At 40.8% G+C, this 18475-nt stretch overlaps 3 protein-coding genes across 8 annotated transcripts in view; 1 reads left to right on the top strand and 2 right to left on the bottom strand.

Annotated features, from left to right (window-relative positions):
- Positions 1-18475, top strand: part of LOC107216665 (GTP-binding protein Di-Ras2) — a 432275-nt gene that overhangs the window by 248865 nt on the left and 164935 nt on the right. The gene's annotated exons all lie outside the window — the stretch shown is intronic.
- Positions 475-5807, bottom strand: LOC107227884. Its single transcript, XM_015669163.2, has 3 exons — positions 4751-5807; positions 1443-4594; positions 475-1182 (listed from the first exon to the last, which is right to left on the bottom strand). Exons 1-3 carry the CDS (start codon positions 5805-5807, stop codon positions 475-477), a joined length of 4917 nt encoding a protein of 1638 aa, XP_015524649.2.
- On the bottom strand, positions 13102-16560 carry LOC107221428. Its single transcript, XM_046745999.1, has 3 exons — positions 16302-16560; positions 15019-15940; positions 13102-14881 (listed from the first exon to the last, which is right to left on the bottom strand). The coding sequence occupies exons 1-3, from the start codon at positions 16558-16560 to the stop codon at positions 13102-13104; spliced, it is 2961 nt and encodes a 986-aa protein (XP_046601955.1).

Here is an 18475-nt window from a genome sequence, read left to right as displayed (position 1 = left end):
ACTCGCGTAGTACAATTTTAATGCGCGAAAATATGAAATATATAAATCAAGGCAATCGGCCGAAACATTCCGCCCACTACGAATGGCGTTTATGACATTCGTCTTACAATGTATAATAATAAAACTTTAAACATTTGTGATTACAAAAAACTTGAACAATTGTAAATAACGTAGTGACGAAGTCATCAATATTTGTACATAAAATAAAGCCTTTTAGTGTAAAAATCGTATAACAGATATTTGATCGATAACAAGTTAAAAATCAATCGTTAATTGACAACATTTGTATAAAAAATTGTAAATGTAAATATAATTTTAGTTACTTTAAGCAACAACTCGCGAAATTAATTGAAGTTCCCTAAGCTAATACAATAAGTTTTTCAGTCTTGAAATTTTTATCTGGAAAATTATCTGTTCATTCTTGAAAACAATTGAATGGAACGTGGTGTTGCTCATGCCGCCCACTATGACAGCTCAAGCCGGGGGTGGCTGGTCTTCTTGGACCTCGGTGTTGATAGGCAGACGCACCAAGCTGTTGAGTGCCCTGGTGTATTCTTTGGTGGCAGTTTTGATCACGGCCACACGACTGAGACCGTCTTTCCCCAGGTGCAGTCGAACGATGCGAGCAAGTGGCCATTTTGATGGCGGAAGCTGGTCGTCCCTGAACAAGACAAGGTCGCCAACCTTGTGAACTACGTTCGGGTACAGCCACTTAGAACGTTGCTGCATCTGTGACAGGAATTCAGACTTCCAGCGTTTCCAGAAGTGATTTCTCATGAGAGAAAGTAAGTGCCATCTAGTATGGGGAGAAACAGATTCATTTGTCTGATCAAAAGGTTCTGGAACTGACGTCAGAGCAGCACCAATTAAGAAGTGGCCAGGCGTAAGAGCGGCCAGGTCTTCAGGGTTGGAACTGAGAGGGCTGAGTGGCCTTGAGTTCAGGCACGACTCAATGGTGCAGCTGAGTGTATAAAACTCTTCAAAGGTCAACTTGTTGTTACCAATAACTTTGTACAGATGTTTTTTGAAGGAGCGCACGTTAGTTTCCCATAAGCCTCCAAAGTGAGGCGCGCGAGGAGGAATGTACGACCAAGTGACACCATCTTTTGCAATGCTTGCAGCTACTTCCTCGCTGAAAGCAGAGGTTTCGCAAAACAACTGATACAATTCCTCGTCGGCACCCTTGAAGGTGGTACCATTGTCGGAATACATGAAGAGAGGCAACCACGACGAGCAACAAATCGACGAAAAGCTGCGAGAAAAGCTTCAGAAGTAAGACTCGAAACTATCTCGATGTGCACCGCGCGAGTTACCATGCAGATAAAAATTGCTACGTATGCTTTATACGCTTTCTGTCCTCGACCAGGGGCACAGCGTATCCAAAATGGACCTGCATAGTCAACTCCGGTATAGGTAAAAGGTCGAGATGGTCTTGTACGTACAGCAGGCAAAGGGGCCATTTGCTGTTGAATTACCGCTCCACCATACCGAGCACATTTGACGCAATCATGGACAACTTTTCGAATAAAATTGCGACCTCTGACTAGCCAGAACTTTCGATTAAGATGACTTTGGACGACTGTCGGACCGCCATGAAGAGTCTTTTTATGAGCTTGAGCAACAAGAAGTTTTGCGATATGGTTGTTTGTTGGCAATATTATTGGGTGTTTTTCCTCATCAGTGAGATAGGAATTTTGAAGTCGACCTCCAACATGCAACAGACCATCACTTTTCAACTCTGGCGACAATCTGAGAATGATACTATTAGGTGCAATTTTTTGACCTTGTTTTAGACTTTGAAGTTCAGCCGAGAAGAAGGCCTTTTGCGGAATTCTCATTAAATAAGTAAGTCCAACCTTAAGTTCTGAAGCGCAGAGACCTCCAACTCGTCGTTTGGATCGCTCTAATTTAGAATTTGCTCGCCAGCGATGAATGTATGACAGAATACGCACGAGTTTGTCAATTGACGAAAACTTTTCAGTCCAAGCCATAAGATCTGATTCTTGTGACACAAAAACATGTGACTCATCTGGAGAACTTTCCTCCTGAGTCGTAAATTGTTCTGTGGTTTTTGGCCATTCAGAAGAAGGTTTTGTAAGCCACGTTGGACCGTGCCACCACAAGGAAGAGTCTTTAAGTTCAGATGGTTTTAGACCTCGCGTAGGTAGGTCAGCTGGGTTTTCTAAAGTAGATACGTAACCCCAATGAGTATCGGCTGGCAGAGAAGTGGTGATGAAACTTACTCTGTTTGCAATGAAAGTTTTCCATCGTGATGGATGTGATAGTAGCCAGGCAAGAACTACTTTAGAATCGCTCCAGCATAAAATTCGAGATGGATTTCGCTTTAGATGCTTTAAAATGTATAAGAGAAGCTTTACGAGCAGAGCAGCGGCGCAAAGTTCAAGCTTTGGTATGCTAATCACCTTTATTGGTGCAACTTTCGATTTTGAAACTAACAGCTTTGAACTAAACGTCTGCCCTGATGGTGTGACGACATAAATAGCAGCTGCGTAAGCACGTTTAGATGCATCGCAGAAGCAGTGTAGGTCCCACCCCGAAAATGAATTAGTTCCAAGCCATCTTGGAATTTTTATTTTCTCTAAATCCAACAGTTCTTTGTGAAAGATTGTCCAGGCTTCCTGAATTTCGGGAGGAACAGGATCGTCCCATCCAAGTTTTTTAAGCCAAAGATTTTGAAGTAAGATTTTTCCTCTCGTAACTACAGGACTTAAGTAGCCAATTGGATCGAATAATTTAGAAATTTCCGAGAGAAGAAATCGTTTTGTGATGACTTTTGGCAAAGAAGAAGTTGAAACTTTAAAATTAAAAGCATCTTCAGAAGGTAGCCACCTGAGCCCAAGAGTCGATACGACTTCTTGCTCCTGAAGAACGTTAATAGCAAGGTTTGGCTCAGGAGACTTTACACTTCGAAGAACTTCGACGCGGTTGGAAGCCCACTTACCGACTTCCATGCCAGCAGAAGAAAGTAATTGAACGAATTGCTTACGTGATTCACAGGCACCTTCTACAGTGTCTTCTCCAATGTAAAAGTCATCGGCGTACCTATTTTGACGTAAGGCTTCAGCAGCTTTGGGGTATTGAGACTCTCCGTCGTCAGCAAGCTGGAGCATGCAAGCGTTGGCTTGAAAAGGGGCGCAGCCTTCGCCATATGTGACGGTGTTGAGTCGATAAATTTTGAGATCATCGTTGAATGATGGACGCCAAACTATCCTTTGATAGTCTCGATCCTCTGGATGCACTAAAAATTGACGAAACATTTTAACTACATCGCAAGTGAATACAATTGGAAAAAATGACCATCGCAGAATAATAATGAGGACATCCTCTTGTAATTTTGGCCCAATATGTAAGTAGGAATTTAATGATCTACCATTAGAATAACGTTGTGATCCATTAAACACAACTCGAATTTTCGAGAGCTTAAAAACACAATGATGTGGAATATAACCGGAAATTGGATTTGTTGCCTCATCCTCTGGAACTACCTCCATGTGTCTTAAATCAGAGTATTCCTGCCTGAAAGTTGAGTATGCTTCTCCCACCTGTGGGTTCTTTTTGAAGCGTCGAATCTGACGATTGAGACAAGTTTCTGCTACTGCCTTGGAGTCAGGCAAGGTCGGAGCCTCCTTGAATGGAAGCCGAAGAACGAAACGACCTTGTTCGTTCCTCGTATGCGTCTTCTTGAAGTGGTCGTAGCAGGCCTCCTCGTCTGGTGAAAGATGAACAGCAGGAGGAACTTCTTCTAGTTCCCAGAATTTTGTGAGAGCTTGCGAAAGCTCTGATGCCTCTGCACTTGCGGTCACAGTGCGCAGAACCTTGGTGCGTGAGCTGGCCTTCGAAAAAGCTTGTTCAGCTCCGATGACGACCCATCCGAAGATTGTTTCCAGAGCTGCAGGCTGGGCTGGTAGGCCTTTCTTGATGCGATTGCGTAAGATCGCAGCGAAGACTTCGGTGTTGAGAATGCAATCGACACGACCAGGAACATTGAAGGCAGGGTCGGCCAGTTTCAAACCCTTGAGATGATGCCACGTTGCCGTGGAGATGTGCTGATTTGGAGTGGTGCCAGCCACCTTTTTGAGTATCAGCCCGGTAACAGCCAATGAAAAGTCTGGAAGCGGATCAGAGTATAAGTAAGCTGTAGCAAGAGCATCAGCCACAGAGGTTGTTTGGTCGCCAACGCCGTAGCAAACGACTGAAGTTTGTTGACGATAAAGTGACAAAGTCTGCACCATGTGCTCGCTGAAAAAGCAGTCTTCTGAGCATGTATCCAGAAGTGCTCGAACTTCCATTCGATGGCCTTGAGGTGACCGGAAGGTGAGGATGCCTGTAGCTAAAAATCCTTTTCTCCGCACAAATGCTGAAGCAGGTGAGGGCATGCATTGGTCCACATGCCCCATGGTGCAGTAAGTCGACGATTGATCCGAAGAATTACCAGCATGTCCGTCCTTGGCAGGCGGTTGAGTACTTTTATTTGGGCGTGAGTTATCCTTCTCCATGGTTGAATAAACTTCATGAAGTTGTGAATGATGCTTGTTGCCACATTTGCGGCATCTACCTTTGACCCAGCACTTTTCTATTGGATGTGAATTTAAACAGTTAGAACACAAGTTGTTTTTCTCAATAAACTGTAACTTGTCTGAGCACGAAAGTGCGAGAAATACTGAGCAATACGTTACAAAATGTGGACCTTGACAATACGAACAGATAGCAGGAGGTCTATTTTGCTTACCCCTTTTTGTTGAATTATTAAAATACGATACCGTTGATGAAGGTTTTCCATGTTGTTTATACGGCCGGTGCTTCGATGTATCGATGTTGTTCGTATTTGGCGGCTTAGCTGGAGCTTTCTCGAGACTTGAGTGAGCCAACTCCAAAGAACGAATCCGCTCCTTCAGGAAAGTTTCTAACTGTTTGAATGTAGGGAAATTGCCAAGCCTTTCCGTAGAAATATACTTGAACCAATCCAATCGAGTGCGTTCAGAAATCTTGGTAGTGATGAAGAATATAATCACATCGTCCCATTGTTTGACTAATCTACCTAGAGCGGTGAAGCTGCTGATGCTTTCTGAAACTGTACTTAGCAATCCGCTAAGGTGTGCAGCTGATTCCTTGCTGGATGAAGGCATGTTGACTAGAGTTTCCATTTGCAGGCGGAATTGTAGAGGTGGATTATCAAATTTTTGGCACAGCGTTTCCCATGCCGTTGTAAAGTTGTCTCCGATCACGCTGATGGTTTGTATCGTACGTCTTGCTTCATCTCCTAAGGAATACATCAATCGTTGAAGTTTGATAACTGGAGCCATGCTTGCTTCGTTGATCACTAATGCAGTGAATTGCTCCTTGTAAGTTTGCCATTCTTTCTGAACTCCGTTGAAAGTTGGTAGTTTAATTGCTTCATATGAGGTTTGAACCACACTTTGCTGTAGCGTAGCCTGAGGTGCAGTAACCGTAGGTTGTGTAACCGTAGATGCAGGAGGTTTTGTGAACTCCTTGATTTTTCCCAACATAAAAGCCTTCGTGTCAATGTACCAGCTCAAAGCTTCATCCGAAACCCCTTTTGCAAAATAGTCCAACTCCTTGTTGCTGGTTGCAGCTCTCTGTAGAATAAGATCATTGTCCGAAAACATTTTCCAATTTTTCTCCAGTAGATCGAGGCGAACTTCCCATTGGTGCTCGTTGAATAAGGCTGATGCTGTTGTATCCTTGATGATGGTGTGTGAAGCCCCAATGGTTTTGTACAAGGTAGCTTGATCTGCTAGAAGAGTGCTTGCTTCCTCTGGAGTCATCTTGATTGTAGTAAGAACTGAATGTGAGGTTAGGTTGCTTGACGTAGTCAAGCAGTGCTTGCGTACGTAACCTCTTGTAGCGTTTCGAGTGAAACGGAGGTGTTTGTCTCCGTGTGAAGTGAGCGCCTGTGCTGCGTCAAGCTGTCCACGGCAGCCGATGAGGGTTTTGGAGCTCGCTGCGCCGCGCGACGACGTCGGTGGACTCCGGAAGGCAGCGAGCGCTTGGTGCGCCGCGCTGCGATGTCTGCTCCGAAGAGATCGCTCGCCTGATGTTCTGCGGGGCGCCGCCTGCTCCAGCAGGAGCGTCTGCTTGAGAACTGCTCTGCGCCACGGTAGCTGCTGCCGTTGTTGAAGTGCGGCGAGCTACGCCTCGGCGGGAAAAAGCGATGCCGGTACTGACGAAGAGCAGAAAAGTGGAGCTGATGACAGGTTGCAGCTCGCGGCTGCGGAGCTCCGGCTTCCGCTCTTTGTTGGTGGCTCCGCCGTTGCGCTGCTCGGTGGCCACCGCGACTCTCTCGGCGCCCAAGATGGTCGACTGGGAGCAGCCTAGACGGCGCTTCGGGTCTTGCTCCAAGCGGAAGTCTCGACGGCCGGCGACTTGATGATGACGTCACGGCGTCGGTTGGAGATGATTCAAGATGGAGTCGTACTACTCGTAACGGTTTTTGCAGATACGAGTTGTATGGATTTTTGGCACTTTTGCACACTTCACAGATGCAACTTATTTTTAGGATTTTTCAGTTTACACTTGATTTGCAGAAGCTAGACATGAGTGAGTCGTAGCTTTAAAGTTATATTTTTTTTTTTTTATGTAGATTAGGTTAACGAAAGAAATGATGCACTTGAACTTTTCGGAGCACTTCCTCTCTCTCTCTCTCACTTCGAGAATTTTGTAAGATAAAGTCTCACTCCGAGATTTTGTGAAATACAGCGTTTTTTACGCACCTGTATGAATCCGGCTCGAAGGACCATAAAATGATGCGGCTCTTGCAACTTGAAGAGAAAAAGCTGGATCTTGTGGGTGCGCAAAAATAAGAATCTTGCGGTTGAGGAGAGAGAGGTATATATAAATAAAAGTAAACTCACGTTATTTAACCTTAACTAAACTTGTATATTCTTTCGATAAATATTGTACAAAACGTTCCCTAATCAAAGTTATAAAAATTACTTGTTTCAATAAAAGTGGCGCGGAGCGCGAGGCTGCTGCGGCGACGCCATGAGCGAGACAAGAGCTTGACTTGAGCGCGTAAGCGTCTAAAATGAGTATTGCGCGCGACGCGCGTAGTACAATTTTAATGCGCGAAAATATGAAATACATAAATCAAGGCAATCGGCCGAAACATCCCGTATAGCCTAGTGAGCCTAGTGAGAGATATCAATGCGTTAAAATAGATGATAAGTTAAGGGGGGAACCCAGTTTAGACCGATCGAAAAATCGTCTTTTTTTATTGCATGAATCGTTAGTATAACTATTCAAGAATATGTGGTCAAAATTTCAAAGCAAAATTCCCATTAGTTCGAATGCAATGAGCACTTAAGTGACCGCCCGCGCACGCCCGTCGGTTCTGAGAAGAAGCGCACGGTAATTATAACGGTGATGGAGATTCGAAAACGTTCACAGCAATTCTAAATTTGAATCCCTACGGTAATGAACTGAAAGTTGTTAAAAGTGAATGTATAGGCCATGTTCAGAAAAGGATGGGAACTCGGCTCCGAAACATCATGAAAGATAAAAAACTGGGCGGAAAAGGAAAATTGACAGAGGCGTTGGTGAAAAAGCTCAGCACGTACTACGGCTTAGCGATTCGAAGAAATATAAACAGCGTCGAAGACATGAAGAAGGCTATAATGGCAACTTTTCAGCACATGATATCCACAGACAACAATCCACAACATGACAACTGTCCAGAGGGAGAAGATAGCTGGTGCAAGTGGCAGCAAGCTAAAGCACTTGGAACAGAGCCTGAACCGCACCCTACCCCATTACACCCCGACGTTGAAAAAGAAATTCTTCCGATATACGAAGATTTATCGAGAGACGATCTGCTGACGAGATGCTTAGGCGGTCATACGCAGAATGCGAACGAAAGTTTCAATTCAACCGTTTGGCGACTGGCTCCAAAGCATCTACATGCTGGTTTAAAAATAGTCGAGATTGCAGCATTCTTGGCTACTGCATTATTCAATGAAGGAAATTCAACCCTTCTAATGCTGATGAATGAATTAAATATCGTCGTTGGCTCACAGAGCTTCAATTATGCCGAGAGCATGGACAGAAAGCGAGTGACGAGACAGAGTAGGCGCAGCTCATTGGAGACGAAGGAAGGTCGTATAGCTCGTCAAGCGGAGTTGCAAGCTAAAAATGACGCATATGAGCAAGAAGAGGGATTGCTATATCGTGCTGGAATAGCTGATTAACCGGTGAGCATTTTTTATAATTAATTACTGCCTTGAATTTCTCGTTTTCGCTACATTTTATTTCAAACGCGTTTTTCTCGAAACGACTTTTTTTCGACTTGCGTGCATTCTAGCTCAAAAAGTTATTGATCAATCGTTCTGAAATTTGGTGTAGATATTCTTTATTCAATTCCACGTGATATGAACCTAATTCAGGGATTATATTGTTATTAAAAATATATGTTTTTATGCAAGAAAGATGAAAAAATGTAGTATAAAAACATGACATTGTGTTCAAACACCTCAAAAACATGCAATTTTCAATTTGTTTGATCAAAATTAGGTTCATATTCTTAGAAAATATGTTTTTAATGAAAAAAAAAAATCCTGATCATTACAGATAAAAATTGCGACGTCAGGGATGTACGCAAGCCAATTGCTCGGATGACAATCGCCCATGGACTCCACGCGGTAACTTCACTATTTCCGGCGGAAATCGTTTGAAAAAATTTCAAAGTGTACTTGAAAACATAAATAAAATATCCTCCAAGTTTAAACATTTTGTGATTATTCCTTCCTGGTTAAAAAAAATCATGAAAAACAGCAAAATTTCGACCTCATAAACCGGGTTCCCCCCTTAAGTAAACGGATGCTTGTTAAAGTAGGAGTGCCCCAGGGTACTACCCTCGGTCCACTGTTGTTTATTTTATATATCAATGATATTTTCAAAGTTGTCCCAATCGGGTCTCTTGTTTCATATGCAGATGACACAGCGGTGTTGTGCTCTGGCAAAAATTGGAATGATGTTAGATTAAAACTTAATAATTGGCTAAGGAATTTGAATCTGTGGTTGTGTACAAATCAGTTATCACTCAATACACGGCTCTACAAAAAAAATTTTGTTCTTCGTCCCAAAGTTTATTTTATGAGTTTCTGGTTAATTATGAACAAAAACGAAAAGAAAATACCTTTTTTGGTATAGAGTTTGCTTTTGTAATAGTTACAGTAAAAATACTAATTTTTAAATTTTTTATAACTTTTAATTATTTTTAACACATCCAAAATTACCGCGGGGTTTTTGTTGGTCCGCAAATCAAACAGATTTTCGCCGATGAAAAATTTCCAACGTTGCTGAATCGTACTCAAAAAGCGAGCTGGAACAGTTTCAAAGCAGTCGTTTCTGGATTTTTGGAAAATAACAAAGCTGAAAACTACAAAAAGCTACTTGAGGATATGCTAAAAAATTTTAAGGGCATGGGCTGCAGGATGTCATTAAAAGTACATATGCTGCATGCTCATTTAGATAAATTTAAAATCAACATGGGAGCGTACTCAGAAGAGCAAGGAGAACGTTTTCATCAAGACATTTTGAGCTTCGGACAACGTTATCAAGGCCAATACAATGAAAACATGATGGGAGACTATATTTGGGGTTTATTGAGAGAAAGTAATTACGAACATGAAAGAAAAAGTAAAAGCGTGCACTTTTGAATTATTTTCTATTTTTTAGTAACTTATTTTGATAGTGAAACTTAATAAAAATAATAAAAATGTTTATTTAAATGGTTTCATCTTTAATTGATAATTAAAACCACAGATTTTGAAAAATATCGTTCAATCGGTCTCCTAAATACAAAAGCAAACTTTTTCATGCTATATATTTTTTTTCGTCCAATTACGAACTAAAGAATCGAAATTCAATACTTTAAAGTCTAGGTAAAATTTTGTGTTGACCCGTGATATTGATAGGTCTTCTTTCATCACCTTTGGTTGTTACGTAGACAGTATACCAAGTGAATTTGAACTAAATATCGATAATAAAAAGTTGTTACGAGTGCAATATTATAAATATCTGGGTTTAATTATTGATAGTCATATAAAATCGGACTATCACATAATAGAGCTATCAAAAAAATTAAAATATTTAATTTTTCTATTTCATAGAATAAGTAGTTTCATGAATAAGCAAACGCTAAAAATAATTTATCATGCCCTTATAGATAGCATTATAAACTATGGAATAACGGCGTGGGGAAGTGCTTATAATAATATATTCAAATCTATCTTGGCCAATCAGAGGAAAATTATTAATAAAATAGGCGAAAATATTGATAGTATACTTGACATAAGTAAAACCTATATTCTCAGTGCATTGTTAATGTTTTATGACGAATGCAAAGTTGAATATGGAAAAGTATTTGTAAATACTAGAAATAGATCTATTTCTTTGCCAAAGATAAATAAAAATATTGCTAGTCAAAGTGCTAGATTCACTGCGTTTAAATACTTTAATAAGCTACCCAGTAATTTAAAGAGCTTAAAAAGTGATAAGAAATCAATTAAGAATAATCTCCTGAAATGGATTATAAATATATGAAGTCTAGTTGAACTATACTTTGGCACAAAACTTTAATTAGTAATGTGCTGTATTTTTGGTATGAAAAGAAGAAAAAAAAAATAAAAATTATCTCTTTTTTATATGAATTCGCTATTTTGAATTAAATATTATACCAGTCCTATGCACAGATGCTTTCGCATCTCTATAGGACAGATAGTCATATATAATTATATACGTGTATAAATATATTGATCTGTACTTTTAACTGGTAAAATAAACAAATAAAAATAAATAGCGTGTTGTTGGCAAGTGTTTCCTTTTTTCTCTAAAATTACCCTTCCTCTCTCCGCGGTACTGAGCTACCCAGCATATTACCTGAGGATTAGCGAAGATAAAGATTTCGAGGCGTGTTACTCACGCCAGGCGCCCAACAGAATCTCGCGATATTTTTCGTAAGATAAAAATTTTTCCAGCTTACATCGCGGGCCGCCAATGTATTGAGTGGGCGGTAAGTTCTCGATCACTTCTCCGGGTGGCCGAGGTGCATTAAAAATCAGCGTCACAATATATAGATAAGAAATTAATTGTAGCCAACAGGTTTGGTTTCTGTGGCTTTAGCCCAGAAATCCGCAGTATAAATTTCGTACATTTGAAAAAAAAGAACCATCCGGATAAGTGCCATGGTTCCCGAGAACAGTTACCGTTTTAAAGTCGAATCGTTTTAAAGCGTACGGCTCCAATCTCTATTCGAGTGCCGTCGTATCCTCCACGACGCATTGTGGGGCGAAAGGCCGCATATGCGGATATAGCGAAATATCTCGTAAAATATTCCCTTTTCGATAGTCTTACCCCTATACTTTTATATGCAGAATAACCTAGAGAATAAATTTTTATAAAACATGTACAACTTAATACTAAAAAATAAAATCTTTTTAAAAATCATGAAAAAATAATTTGAATGTGATATTAACATTATCATCTTAAGTATCTTTTAAAACACGACAATTTTTAATTAAACTATTTTTCATAACACCTACTATTTATAAGTTATTGATCTCTTAAGCTTTACATGGCATATCGTCTAATAAACCTGATATCAGCTCCGTGTTACTATATAAAAGTATTTTCTTATCTAGTGCATTAGTTTTATCGACTGGTATAGATATTTTCTTCATTTCTTCACAGAACTGTCTTACCTGTTTCACGTGTTCTGGGTGTTATTGAATAAAATTAAATGATTAAACGAACTTACCAAGTGAAGTTCTATCATAATTGTATGAAGCGCCTCTTCCTCGAGATCAACTGGTAGTGCCCCTACTCCACACCGATGTCGCCACATATTTCATAGTTATATATCGAAAAAGTCGGCCCTGCACGCTTGTTTCCTCGATCTAGACATTCTTTGAAAGCGTTGCCGTTGTATTAGGGGTATGTAATCGTTTATTAGATGGGTATTTTTGGGTGGGTGTTGATCATCTCGGAAGAGGCGCTTCATACAATTATGATAGAACTTCACTTGGTAAGTTCGTTTAGTCATTTAATTGTATTGCGCGTCTCTTTCTAGAGATCAACTGGTAGATGTTTAAAGCTAATAACGGCAACCAAGATTATTTATTAGTTTTGTGTTATACGTTGTGTCTTAACACTACTAATGTTGTTGCGAGTTCAAGATCGCTCGTGCGTAAGAATCCTTATCTCTACTGACATTTAAATGATAAAATTTTGCGAAGGTTTCAGATCCCGTTGTCCAGCCTGCAGTTTTTCTTATCGTTTCTATATCGATGTTGTTTCTTTTCGCTGCAGACGTGGATGCGTGGCGTGTGCTGTGTGCTGTAAATTTGTCCGTATTTGCTCCGCTATTTTTCAATGTCAATTTGACCCATCGACTCAGGGTTTGCGATGAGACGGCTTGAAATGGTTTTTTGAACGATAGGAAAAGATCTATCGTGGAGCCTCTTGAGGTTTTTGTTCTCTCCAGATAGTTTCGTAAGGCTGATGCCGAACAAAGTTTTTCGTCTTCCGCGTAGAAGGGTATGATTAATAGCGGCTGTTTTCGATTAGCGCCCGTAGTTTTGATTCGATCCGGGATTCTAATCTCGAACGCATTTCCCACTCTTTGAATATTCTCGACGTTTATTTTTGAGTATGTTTGCATCCTATGTCCCGTGATTAAGGCTAGCAGGGTAATCAGTTTCATGGTTAAATCTTTCAGCGAGAGATTTTCATTTTTTGGCAGAGACTTGAAATAATTAAGAACAATCTTTGGTTCCCAGATTGAATCGTATTTTGGTCTCGTTGGTCTCAAGCTGTGTACTGCTTTGAAAAACCTTTTGATATGGTGATCTTGTCCCACTTCCGGCCCGATAATAAGCGAAATTGCGGATCTGAGGGTGTTGAGCGACCCATGGGAGGCTCCCGTGTCGTATGTTTTTGCGAGGAATTTTAAAATATCTGACACCGTTGCTTCGTATGGAGAAATGTTATTCTCGGAGCAATGGATCCACCAGCGTTTTAACGCGCCGTCATATTGTTTAAGCGACGATTCGCTTACGGATGATGTCATGATCTGGATTGCTGTTTCTGGTAATTTTCTCCTTTCGAATGCCTGCTCGATAGCTTTCCGGCAACCAGGGAAATGTTCTGCCAAATTGCGTGAGGTTCCCTGTTAGAACAAATTATTAAGTTAATGTTAGGTTTGAAGACAATGGGCTCTGCAACGAGCATTGCCTGAATTTTGGGGTACCAGGGTTGAGCTGGCCACTCTGGTACTACTACGATCCCTTGCGCTTCGCGTTCGATTTTTTGTAGTGTGCGTAAAATTAGTGGAAAGGGTGGAAAAGCGTAGAAATATTGGTTCCATGGTACCGTGAAAGCGTTTACCGCTACAGACCCAGGGTCTCTTCGCCAAGAAATATATTTTTTGCATTTCGCGTTTTTTCGACTCGCAAATAAGTCTATCTCAGGCATCCCGAATTTTTCAACAACCGTTCGAAAAGTTGTGTTTTCTAATTCGAATTCGGTTTCCGGTTCCAATCTGCGGGATTCTTCATCCGCTTCTACGTTCATTTTTGAACTTATATAAGACGCAAATACCCACATGTTTTTATTTTCGCACCAATCCCAGATATCTCTTGTTACTTTGTTTAAGTGGGGGTATTGAATTCCTCCTTCTCGATTGATGTACGAGATCGCGGTTGTATTGTCTATTCTAAGGAGTATCTGACGGTTTTCTAAGTTTTTCGCGAAGCATTTGAGGCCAAAAAAGGCTGCCAATAACTCGAGATAATTTATATGGGACAGACGCTCGTTCTCATTCCAGTGTCCGTGAGATCTTTCGCCTTTGCAAAATACTCCCCATCCCGATATCGAGGCGTCCGAAAAGATCTCAAGAGTAAAATTCGAATCTCGAATTGGCTTTATTGAGGATTCAATCTTTGATTCCCACCAGGTGAGATCCGGCGAAAGAGTTTCCGGTACATTCATGTATCCCTCATATTTTCCGCCGTTGGATCTGAGGGCTGAGTATTTTGCTCGCTCAAAAGCTTTAGTATGGCCCCAGCCGTAGTTGACCGCAAAGCACGCTGACACTAAAGTACCGAGGAATTGTGCGAATTCCCGAATTTTTACGGAATCTCGAATTTTCAACTGAGCGCTTTTTTCTTTGATACTTTCTTTTTTCTCTTTTGTTAATTCTACAGTCCATCGTACGGAATCAAAATAAAACCCTAAAAATTTGCAACGTTGGGACGGTGTGATTTGACTTTTATTTTCGTTTATAATGAATCCTAGTTTTTTCAGGAGTTTGCAAGTCTCTCTGACGTTATCTTGGCACGTGGTGTACGTGTCTCCAAAAAGTAAAAAGTCATCGAGATATAGCACGGACAAATATCCTCTTTTCCTCAGGTGCGAAATTACTGGTTTCATTATTTTCGTAAAAACCAACGGAGCGACGCTAAGGCCGAACGGCAAACATGTAAATTCAAAATATTGTTGATCTAACTGGAACCGTATGTATTTTCTGTGTGTTTTCGCGAGTGGAATCAGGTAATACGCGTCTTTAAGGTCCAAAGTGGCCATAAAGCACTGAGGGCTTATGAGTCTGAGAGCTGTTTTCCGGTCTTCCATTTTGAAATGTTCCGTTATGACGAAAGCGTTCAGTTCCTTCAAATTTATAATCAACCGCTTCGAACCGTCGGGTTTCGGTCGTAGAAAAATGTTTGACATGAATTGATTTTTTGCCGGATTACATTCAGCGATGGCTCCTTTTCTGAGCAGATCGTCTACTAGTTTTAAGGTTTCTTGTTTTTCTGAGGGGGACCGCGCGGGTTCGATAGGCACCCTGTTTTGTTCAACTGTTAGTGAAAACGGTATTTTGTATCCCTCGACCCATGAAAGGATCTTTTGATCCGACGTTATTGCTCGCCAATTTTTTAAGAAAAATTGTAAACTACCTGCCGTGATACCTACAAGGTTTACCGTCGTCGGTTCTGAGAGTTGTTGTCTCTTCGCTCATACGGTTTGTGGTGTGATTGGCTCGGCTGTGTTCGCTGGGATGGGTATTTCTTCTGCACTTGAGATCCTGTGTATTTCTGCCCCCCGGTGGTTCCCGATTGCGTTTTTTGCGCTTGGTAACGCGGCGGGGTCTTGAAGTTTTTTGAGTTTTTTGGTGTTTGATTTTTTGTTGCAGGTTTTAGCTCATTAAGTGACCGTCCCAAGTTTTTGGCTGACCGCAACCGATCCTCGAGATCCTTTCCGCATAGCCATTCGTCTGTTGTTGAATTTTGCAGTGCGTCCTTCACCGATATTTTTAGCGGCGCTAAGATAAGGCTTTTCCTTACTGCGGTTTCTTCGCGTTGAAGATCTGCGGGAAGTCTCGCCGTGTCGCTGATCGATTCTATTAATGCAAGGTCGGCATCGTTATCCCTTTTTATGATTGTTGCCAAAGCTTTCCCTTGAGCGGAAAGGCATGCTGCAATCCTTTCTTGTTTTGAGATGATGCGGATATCTCGTTTTACGACCGTCTCCGTTGAGACCGCTTTTAGCTCGGGATTCACTTTTGGCGGATCAATGAACATGCAGTTGCTTGGCGGAGGGTATTTTTCGATGATTGACGTCTTTAGCTCTGGTGGCAGACCTTGTTTGAATATTTCCTCCCATCGTACTGCGATAGGTTTTGGAAGTTCCGGTCCCAGGACCCTGTCTGGGGCAATCCGTTTCCCCATAGCTTTGAGGAAGTTTTCTGCCAGGCCCCCTGACTCATCGACTCCTGGGTTCGGTGGTGTCTCAGCTCTCGTAGTTGTGGGATCGACGTCTTCAGCGCGTCTCGCGTCTCCCTGTGGTTCGACGACGGGTACTTCCCCGGTCGCTGTATCGTCGGCTTGTGAACCTAAGGCCCGACCTGTATGCATGAATGAGGAATATTTTCTATGTGATACATCACAGTTGCGGCTTCGTTTCAATAATGTTCGTGTAAATATATATATACATATATATATTTATACATATATATATGTATACATTTTTGCCATCGCTACAGCTTCCTCGATTGGTTGAAACCTTACGAGTGGCATTGTTTTGGATTTTCCAATTTGTTGGGCATGAGTTACAACTCCTCTCTAAGGGCTACAGCCCGTGCAGAGTGCCGAATTCGCTACAGCGAAATGATCACGCTTGACGGGTAAGACGACCTAGCCTGCAAAATATTTCCCTTTTCCTCTCCCATTCATGGGGATTCCGAGGACAGCGGGGAGACAACTTACCATTTTCCATATTATTTCGTGAAAAACTGTCAGTTTCCCAATTTCTCGTCGGGGATTCGTAGCCGCGTCTTCTCTTTCCGAGGTTATGATCTCGCGGCGAGCGCGAGTCGGACGACGACGACGAGGCGTGCCTGCGACGCCGTTTCTTTTTCGACTTTTTCTTCGCCAATTTTTGTTCCAATCGTTTTATTCGTTTTTCCGGAAGTCCTCCGTCGTTTTCTTTTCCCGAATCTGTATTTCTGCTCCGGTTCCGGAACATTTTTAATGTTTTTTGTGTACTTTATTATTTTATTTTTTATCTTTTGATTGTGGTTTGTCGGCACAAAAAAGAAGAATGACTAGATCTAGGAAACAAGGGTGCAGGGCCGACTTTTTCGATATATGTATAACTATGAAATATGTGGCGACATCGGTGTGGAGTAGGGGCACTACCAGTTGATCTCGAGGAAGAGACGCGCAATACAATCATATATGAATTTTGCGTCGTCCGATATTTCAATTGTTTCTCCACAATAAAATCAATCATTTCTGGGTTATTTCTTACTTTCTGCGTTCTTCTCCGTTCATGTCTTTCCCCTAACTCCCTAAAAGATTTACATGTATTTGGAAGTACATGAGATGATCTAGGAATCAAATTTAACACACTGTCTGGGATCTCAAATTCCTTATTCAACAATGCCTTATTAGTGTATATAATCAGTGTAGATGCATCGGACCCAATCATTCCGTCAACACGGAAATTTGTGGACAGTAAGATAGAAGAACCATCCGAGGATGTGAATAATCTTTTAGAGTTCGATGATAACGACACAGATCATAATGAATAAAAATACTTGTCATTGTTATATTTGTCCCAGAAAATGTCAGAGGCAAGGGGACTCACATTAAACAAACACCCCAAAGGGATGAGATATCTGCCACATCCTTGCCACTCCTTGTCGTTGATCCTGGATAACGTTAAGACCAAAAATGGATGAAAATTATTTTATTTTAGATAAAAACGCTAATACAACATTTATGAATACATGATATTGAAATTAAAAAAAAATATTTTTTGTATAAAATTTTTTAAATATATACATTAAATTTATGTGTAGAGAATATTTTATGGAAAATATTGTTTTGGGTTTGGGATACCTTCTGCAAAGCACCTTAAATGTCTTTCATGGAACACCCTATATATCTAAAAATAATAACAAAATTAAAATATGCACCTATCTCTCCGTCATTCAGGTTCATTTAATATAATATAGAACGATTCCGAACTCTGTTATGACGCTTTACCGCGTTATTGTACGTTTCAACGCAATTTTTTTTCATAAAAGGGGTGCCCAGGGGTGGAGACTGTAGAGGGTTTTGTAAACTAGATACTTTCCGCAATCGATAGGTATATTGCACATGTCGGACCGTTTTGGAACGTAAACTTTTTAATAATTTGAAGTTGTGGACCACAATTACATTGATTACATTATTTTCAAGACGTGTATTGTGCATATCCAAATAATTTTTCACTGTAAGGATGATCTGGACAGCAAGTTTGAATCTTATTTTGTATGGTATAAGAGTTGTAGCTATCGTTGTTGTTTACTTTTAATGTGGCCCGTGGGAGTTCTCAACAGCGATATGTACCGTTACGATAGAACGTCACTAGCTGCTCTAACGGTAAACTTTGTTAAATATTTTCAGTAGCAATTTCGGTCGAAATTAATGATTCAAACATAATTTTTGATAGATTGGAGTATAAAGAAGAGGGAAATGTGCCGAAACTAGAAATTCTTGCAATTTTAATCTTTTGTCCCGATGTCCGGTTTTCGATCGCTTCGCCCGACTGTGCGACGGTACCACTTGCACGATTCGGCGCGGGTGCCAGGTTCTACTGACATTTTCTTTTCAGACAAAAATTTTCAAAACATCATAAACCTTATTAAAAATCGAAAAACCTCAATTGTCACCGTGGTTTACCAAAATTTGGACATTTCTCTAAACGTAAAGAAATCAGGGCCTATTCTGGGGCAGGGAACCTGGGGGTTCTCGTTAATTTACGACCTCGATTAAAAGAATACCGGTTATTTTTTTCAAACTGGATTGTTCAAATACTTTGGATGTGAATTACGGATAAAATGAACCACTGATTTCTGGATTTTCATAGTCATATATTTAAATTTGATATTGTT

This window comes from Neodiprion lecontei, chromosome 7 (assembly GCF_021901455.1).
Source record: "Neodiprion lecontei isolate iyNeoLeco1 chromosome 7, iyNeoLeco1.1, whole genome shotgun sequence".
In the NCBI taxonomy this organism is placed as follows: domain Eukaryota; kingdom Metazoa; phylum Arthropoda; class Insecta; order Hymenoptera; family Diprionidae; genus Neodiprion; species Neodiprion lecontei.
Note: the sequence above shows the minus strand (reverse complement) of the source record. Positions and strands in the feature narration are given on the sequence as shown.

Excerpts from the sequence above, each read along its gene's own strand:
- LOC107227884 (XM_015669163.2), bottom strand. The coding sequence starts at position 5,807 with ATGACTCCAGAGGAAGCAAGCACTCTTCTAGCAGATCAAGCTACCTTG. Across the intron at positions 4,595-4,750 it reads TAATAATTCAACAAAAAGGG|AAAAGTGCTGGGTCAAAGGT; the intron begins GTAAGCAAAATA and ends CACATCCAATAG. Across the intron at positions 1,183-1,442 it reads AAATGGCCCCTTTGCCTGCT|GGTGCCGACGAGGAATTGTA; the intron begins GTACGTACAAGA and ends ACCACCTTCAAG.
- LOC107221428 (XM_046745999.1), bottom strand. The coding sequence starts at position 16,560 with ATGTTCCGGAACCGGAGCAGAAATACAGATTCGGGAAAAGAAAACGAC. Across the intron at positions 15,941-16,301 it reads ACGAAATAATATGGAAAATG|GTCGGGCCTTAGGTTCACAA; the intron begins GTAAGTTGTCTC and ends TCATGCATACAG. Across the intron at positions 14,882-15,018 it reads AACTCTCAGAACCGACGACG|GGTGCCTATCGAACCCGCGC; the intron begins GTAAACCTTGTA and ends TGAACAAAACAG.